The sequence below is a fragment of the Chondrus crispus genome, genomic scaffold (genome assembly GCF_000350225.1).
Source record: "Chondrus crispus Stackhouse genomic scaffold, scaffold_187, whole genome shotgun sequence".
NCBI lineage: Eukaryota > Rhodophyta > Florideophyceae > Gigartinales > Gigartinaceae > Chondrus > Chondrus crispus.
The window spans coordinates 23,441-31,184 of NW_005179059.1; the positions used below are offsets into that span (position 1 = coordinate 23,441).

The following is a 7,744-nucleotide window of genomic DNA, read 5'->3' on the forward strand; positions in this document are numbered from 1 at the left end:
TAAACCCCGCCCCAAGAAAAAAGGGTTTTTTTTCGGGGGTTGGTTTTTTTTAAAAAGGTTTTTTTTTGGGGCCCCCCCCCCCCCCCCCCCCCTTCCCCCCCCCCCTGTATTGCATTAATCAAGGCCTCCGCATTGAATAATTCTTTCTTCAACGACAAGAAACAAAGCAGTTATACGCAATGGCTTACCTTTTCTTTGCCTCCAGACCTTCTTTCTCTTCCGTTCCCTTCAATTTTTCATCAATCCATCACAAATGTAAATGGTGTCTGTGTGACCAAAAAAATGCTCATTGACGATAACGACATTGACCATGCGCAACAGCCGCTCTGCAAAACATAAGTTTGAAACGCTTGGACTCGAGATGGTAGCGGTTTTTATCGTTTCGCATTGAGATAGTGCGTTCATCATGTAAAATGAACTGAAAACATTTCAAAAACTTCCGTACACCCGTTACCTCTGCTGCTTCGAGCTGCGAGCATCTTGCGACTTCGTGTATGTGATTTGGCGAGTGGTTTCCTGAAAAATTAAAAAAGAAATAATATGTAAACCTGGGTAAGGGCAACTGTCCACGAAACTCGACCATTCCCAAATCTGCTTTTCGGGCTTTGATACCAACATATCAGACGTTCAATTCCACAGTTTCAGCAGCAACCAGCAGCATTGCTTCCAGGCCATCGATACTCTAGAAAACATCACACCCTCACGTTGTAGTTGATGTGCTTGTAAGAACAACAGCTTCTTCTTCAATTACCCAGAGCGGAAGTCAGGTTCTGAGCATTCAATCAGCATGGCTACAGTTACTAATTATCAATACGTCCGTGAACAAACTGAGCGCGCGTTCCATGTCGAACTACTAAGAGTTGCGCAGAATTTGCTCGATGTCGATTTCAACGAAAAAGAAGCTAACAAGTCAAATTTCGCAGCGGCGAAGAAATGCATTACACTACTGAAAGGGTTAATACGTGTGGAAGAATCGGAAGGCGAAAAAGCAGAAGAGACAAACTTAACAGACCACCATGCCGCACCACCTGCTGGGTTCAATTCTAAGCATAATCCGCTCCAGAATAAAACATCACGTACCATAGCACCTAAGCACGATGAAAAATATGTGAAGAAAGAAGAGACCAACGTGCGAAAAAGGGGGACAAATAGCCTTGCAACAGTCGTTAGCAAGAAAAAAGACACGAAAACATCTGTCAAGGGCAGTAAAAACTCACGCACAGACAAATTATCGGAATGTGATCTACTGCAAAATGTCACCACCGAAATCATTGGCAATCCTCAGAATACGAACATGAAGACATATGAAAGTCGTGCCAAGCAAGCAGATTACGGTATGAGAAGGCAGTACTTGTGTCTGCAACCTTTATCACTGGAAGAAGAGGAGAAACAAAAGTCTTTGACGCGAGACCACAGCCGACATGAATCCATGAACAACCGAGGTAGATCATGGATCGATGCAATTGAATTTGAACGGCTGCATCCCAACCGGTGGCTCGACGACGAAATCGTGAACGCTTTCGTCTCTCTACTGAACAAAAGAAACATGCGATTTAGGTGCAGGGGGGCCCCAACGAAGCAGAACCGGACGTCAAGCCAACAAGACGCAAAACCCATTGTGCCGAAACACAACTCACTTTTCCAATCGACCAGGCCCCGCGTGCACATGTTCAACAGCTTTTTCTTGCATCGACGATTCCTGGCCACCTACAACTATGAAAGGGTACGAAGATGGCGTAAGAAGGCTTGCGGGGACGTCCCAGTCTCCGGGAACGACCTCTTCTTGTTCCCTTTTCACGAAAAAATGCACTGGACGCTTGCAGCAATCGACATGCGTGGGCGTCAATTTCTGTACTTGGACTCTCGAGGCGGGAAGGAGAGGCATGGCATCTTCAGCGCACTGGGACGCTGGTTGAAGGACGAAATTGCGGAGTGGGAACCTGGGGCCCGGTTGGAGTTCGAGGATGTTAATGCGTGGAAGCGTGTGACAAACCCAGCGTGGATGCCGAGGCAGACGGATGAGGTTTCTTGTGGGTTGTTCATGTTGTACAATGCGTACTTTTTAGAGCTTGGGAAAGAACCTAGTTTTTCAGAGAATGATATGGATGTATTGCGAGGGCGGACGGCTTTATTTTTCGACCGAGGGGCTCTTCCTGAGAGAGGATGAGGGGCGGCCGAGAACTCGGGACAATTTTCTCGCACCATATTTCCTAGACGCATATGTAGAGATATGCGGTTGGGTGGTTTCGGTTGGAGAAAGAATGTGCATGAACGAAGTAAACTTTTTTGTTAACGCCATGGAAGGGGTTGGGAGTATTGAGAGCGAGGGGGTGATCTGCTGAATGGCACGTCATTGCATTGCTGTCTGACAGGATTTCCGTCAACACGGGGTTAGGGCACGTTCGCACCGTGGAGGACTCGAAGAAAGCGCCGTGAGTCCTCCATGATATCCCTAGTATTCGATTCTAGGGACCAAACTTTTGGTGACCCATATCATCGCTTCTGTGCCTATTTAAGCTGCCATCTTCCAGAAAGTCATTGGTCCTGCTCCACTCCCCGCAATCGTGGGCAGCGAGTCGAGTGGAAGAGGTTGCAATTCCCCCATTCCAATCTCACCTTTCATTGGGTTTCTTCACGTCTTCGTCCTGCCTTTTTGCTGTAGGATCCATATATAGAACCAACGAAAAAATTGAAATTTTTTATTTAATATCGGGCCACGTCGCATCTTGCGCACTACAATTGCTACAGAGTTCTCCTTCTCTTTGAACGTCTCGGCACCGTACGTGCAATTTCGTCCCTAACCCTTGTCCTCGAATGAGAATCCTCTTCCTCAAACCCCTCATCATCGTCCTGATCATTGGGGTCTGGCTGCGTTGATGCCCGGGCAGGTCGAGAAGTGCACCTCGGCTTTAAAACATTGGCCGAGTGCCAGAGTTCACAGCAGCACTTGCGATTTCTGGGATAAATTCTTGTACATACAAATACATCGCAATGAACGCATTTGCACGTCGTTCTGTGTCCCCTCCACCCTGAATCATTGCCCTCAATTCCCCTTATTCCGCATAATGCGCAATACTGTTGATCCTTTTGCTGTTTCACAACATCATTCTTGATGCTGAGTCGCAATTGCTTCCCATCTGCTCCGTTAACAAACAGCAAGCGCTTCCGTTTTCTCCTTGCCGCGAGAGTACACAGTTTTCTCACTTCAGTGTCCGATACATCATCTATTTCTTCTCCACATACGGCATCCGCTGTTTCCAACGATTGAAAATATATTAAGAGCTCTCTAGAAACCTCGTAAACAAAATCCGCAAGTGATTCTATCTGATTAACTGAGTACCGATAAGACGTTAAACTCTAGAAGGCCTGTTTGCTCTCCAACAAATCCTTCTTCTGTTCCATTCGCCATGCGATAAAAGAATTAATGGCCAGTGTTTTAAACGTTTGTGTGACAACTTTTTGCTCCCACTTCATTGATGAAGTCGATGAGCGTAATATCGCGCGAGCCTGAGCGCTCCCGTCAACCCCACCCTTAGTGCAGGAATACAAACTTTGAGAAGCATCCTTAAAAAGCTTCAATGGAGGAAAAGCGTCCTTTTGTTTGACGCATTTGTTCACGAGTTGCCAGAATTGTAACCTCGACTTAATTATACGGCTTTTTGCGGCGTCACTGAACGTAGGAGGACTGGGTTCTTCTTGGTGCGCCCATGAGACCACATGCTGCGCAACTGCTGCCAAGGCGGCATGGCAGTTATCTAAAATAGCATCCGTGCAGTGTACAAGAGCAGTATAAATCACTCCAGCTTCGGAGGCTTAGACATAGATCACATAATTAACTCTAAGGACCACCATTTGATGTAGTAGCTACCCGACATGATCATCAGGAATGTAGTGCGTAAATGAAGACTCTCCAACTTCGCGTTTCACCACATCCGCCGTTGCCAGGGACAGTGCCCGATCTAGACTGATTTGAGCAACACTAGTCTTCATTTCTACCGATGCTAGTGTCTAGGTGACAAATGGCCTCATATGAGGTCACTTTTCAACTTAATTTTTCTCGACTTGTGCTAGCTGAACAAAATGGAAAAGGATACTCTCGCCACCGCAGTTGACTTCTGCGCTTTGGAAGGGTGGAGCTTGGTGAGATCTGCACGTCCTTTCCAGGCTTTTTGAGAATACTTAAAGAAGAAGCTTTTTTAAAGAACATCAAAACGTTTTTTGTTGATATCTTCGAAACCAAAACGCCTGTTTAAAATATCATCCGATTGTTGAAACTATATTAGATTCTTAGTATTTCTGTGTATTCATAACTGCTATCCCGATGTTTTGCAGGAAGCTATTACCGAGGGAATATTGGTTAAAAAATGGTGTCTAAACTGATTTTATAAAATTTCGATTTAATGTATACATTTTTGCAAAAAAAACCGGCCTCATATGAGGCAAATTGCCGGTCGTCTAGACACTAGATGGTTGTTCGGTCCCTCTGAAACGTCTCCCTGCATTCCAAGCGCATGGAGATCAATTAATGCTACACCATCAGGGGAGCAAGCCAACCAGTCCTCTCCTTTCCTGGCAAGCATGCCACACTCATACAAGCACTTAACAAAGTCCCTAGAAGCTAGTGAAGCAATGACTGCTGACTCATTAGCTGTTCCACGCATCATTGGTTCACTCGATCGACTCGAACTGAACCATGTCTTGACAAAAGACTGCAGTATTTTTTGAAGGATCTGTTCCGTACTCTGTCCTACATTAGAATCCATTCCAATAATGTTTCTTACTTCGTTGTTATTGCACAGAATTTTCCCAGCACTTATCCCGGTTACACGAAACTGACGTAAAACGAACCATTCAGCACATCTCTGGTCAATTGTTAACACAATGCAGTTGGCCAATAGACGGCGTTCCATTTCATCCTTAAGGTCGCATGTGTCCGGCGGTGGGCACAATATCCTTCCGTTGTCAGTTCTCTTTGAAAACATTTTGTTATTTAAAGCTGCCGTCTTGGGGACCGCAACCCATGTCTCCAAACTGGCTGAGACATTTGAGGGTACAGTGTACATAAAACGTATGATCCGGCTGAACATGTCAGTTCCTTTTTCCCTCACTGCGACTGCTGTGACTTTGCAAATCGCAATGATACCTCGGCCAGTAGGTTCATGAACCTACTGGCCGAGGTATCATTGCGATTTTCACGAACTTTAAATGTTTTAACAGCCCACCAGGACCGGGGTCCCTCCTCCGGGTCGTCGTTTATAACAAACGCACGGGGACGATCGAGTAGACCACTTGTAGCACCACTACAGTCGAGAGTACTGTCATGATTGAGGGGCTGGTCTGGTGTGTTGTGCTCCTCCTCAGGCAATTGTGCACAATCGCTGTCACTTTCCTCGTCTTCTCCGGAATCTTCTTCTTCATTTCGCATAACATTCAAGTACGACTTTCCTACAAATGGATGACACTGTAAAAGGTGCTCTGGCATGATCATTATAGATCCAATCCTATGTGGGAGCAATTCTCGCATCAGGGAAACCTTCCCGTATCCACGGTCGGCTGTTAGAATGAAACTATGTACGCTCCGTTCACCCCTACCTTCTAGGACGGACTAGACTAAGCTGTACACATTACTGCTTTGCGAAATTCCTCGGCGACGAAAGCGAACCATTAATGTAATCCGAAAAAGAGCGTCAGTTATTGCATCAGCTGCATGGCCTTCGCGATCGGCCTTTCTGCTACTGAGTGTCTTAACCTGGTTGTCACCAGCACGAGTGCCGTACAAGTCGTCGTCAAGGGTGGCCAAAGTATACGTTGGTGAGACAAAAAATTTGCATGTCTGCCTGAATGCCGTGTTCTCGAACTGCGTCAAAAGCTGAGTCTGGTCCCTTTGTGCCAACCACGTTGTGCCACCATCCCTCCCTCGGCCTGTCGGCGAGAAGGCAAGTACGTTGTTACAAATAAAGCGAACTCGGTCCAGGGTAGGTGGGTTGCAGCCCTCGTTCCTTAATAACTGTATGGTCTTCAAAAAAGTAAACCCTGTACAGTGGGACAGCAGGAAGACGGACAGAAATCGATACATGTCAGGCAGTGTTATCCGTGTAGTTTCTATCCTGTGTAGGCAAATGTGTTCATTTAGCCAGCCTTGGCAGGTCTTGAGCAGCTCGTCCATGAAAAGAACAACATATCCTGCTCTCGATGATGGTAACTGACGGGCTGCTCATTCGACAATTAGTCTCTCCATAGCCGACGAACAAAACAAGCGCGCACGTTCTTCAATAACCTCGCTGACAAAAACATCTTCAAGTAGCAAGCGTTCCGTGGCAATGTTAGAAAAGCGCCACCCTCTAGTCGGATCCCGCCCATCTTGAAAAGTTCTTCTGGTTCCACCACGACCACGACCGCCACCGCGACCGCCACGACCACGCCCACTTCCACGCCCTCGGTCTCTAACCCTCGTCCCGCGCCCTCTCGTGCGCTCTACACTGCTTGACGGGGTGTGGTGGTGATCGGGAAGGATGGTAGCCATCTCAGGTTGTTTTGATATGGACTCTGATACCTTGCCAGGTGCAGATCAAGCCTTACTTTGCCAACACGAAAAATTGAACATTCCGGGAGCTCATCTTACTGTCAGCTACAGGCTGGAGGGTTCAGAAAAGGAAACCTATGTGCGTATACAGCGCTATCGGTCGGCCAAGTCAGGCTTTATTCAGCTCTATGTTTCCATATATGGAACCGTAGGGCTTTTGTTGTTTTTTTGAAAACCTGTTATGGTTCCATATATGGAACCATAGCAATACTAGGGATATGTATTTACACCAACCAAACTAAAATCGCACTTATTCGACGAATCCGTGAATGGCTCATTGGTTTGAATACTGTGGCGGCCTCCAGGTTTTGTGAAAAAGGCCATTCAAAAGGCCCCCCTAGTGTCTATTGGACGGACGTTTTTGATCATGAGGATTTTTCCTGTCTGTCAGAGCATTAGAAAGACCCTCCTAAATACCGTGCATTCTAGGTGCCTTCAAGGGACTTGGACATTGTTTTTTACTCTTACTGTTACTGTTTCGCGGTAACTATGGCTTTCAGTTCTCCCTCTTTGCGCCAGAAACGGCGCGGCAAAAAAGCCTCATATGAGGCGAAATCCTCAAATGAGGCGCATTGTCCAATAGACACTAGGGAGGCGAAGGAAGGGGTCTGATCACGGAGGCGTGATGATCCGTGACACCGATTCTAGGGCACCTGATTGGCGTCCAGCAGCTGTAAAGCCCTACGAGAATTTATTGAAAAAATGTGATGGCAAAATGCTTCTATTTTGAGCGTCCCATTTTGCAAAATTTGATTTTTTTAATTCACGTTAGGGTATGTGCAGCGTGATATGCATTTCACATTTTTGCGCTCATAACAATGTGACCTGCATACAGGTTCAACCTTAAATCGTGAGCAGCGATTAAAATGAGATCAGATGGAGAATATTGTGAGTACCTTACACTCACCATGCACCAACTGTACAATCACACGAAACTCCCTTTTACCCCCCTCAACATCTTAAATATCTCCGTTTCAAATGGCCATATCACAGCACATACCGCCTTCTGTATGCACCCAAAAATGTCGCTTTACAGTTGCTGCGTGTTCGTCTACAGTACGCACTTTGCACGCCCCTTGATGCCCACTTCGTCAATAATAATAGCATACATCTGCACCGTTCCTCTTCACCCCCCTCCGCCCCGCCCCCCCTCCCTCCACC

At 46.5% G+C, this 7,744-nt stretch overlaps 1 protein-coding gene across 1 annotated transcript; it reads left to right on the forward strand.

Moving 5' to 3' along the window:
- Positions 1-1,336: 1,336 nt before the first annotated feature.
- On the forward strand, positions 1,337-2,167 carry CHC_T00003374001 (hypothetical protein). Its single transcript, XM_005714638.1, has one exon. It carries the CDS (start codon positions 1,337-1,339, stop codon positions 2,165-2,167), a length of 831 nt encoding a protein of 276 aa, XP_005714695.1.
- The last annotated feature ends 5,577 nt before the right edge of the window (positions 2,168-7,744 follow it).

Excerpts from the sequence above, each read along its gene's own strand:
- CHC_T00003374001 (XM_005714638.1), top strand. The coding sequence starts at position 1,337 with ATGAGAAGGCAGTACTTGTGTCTGCAACCTTTATCACTGGAAGAAGAG.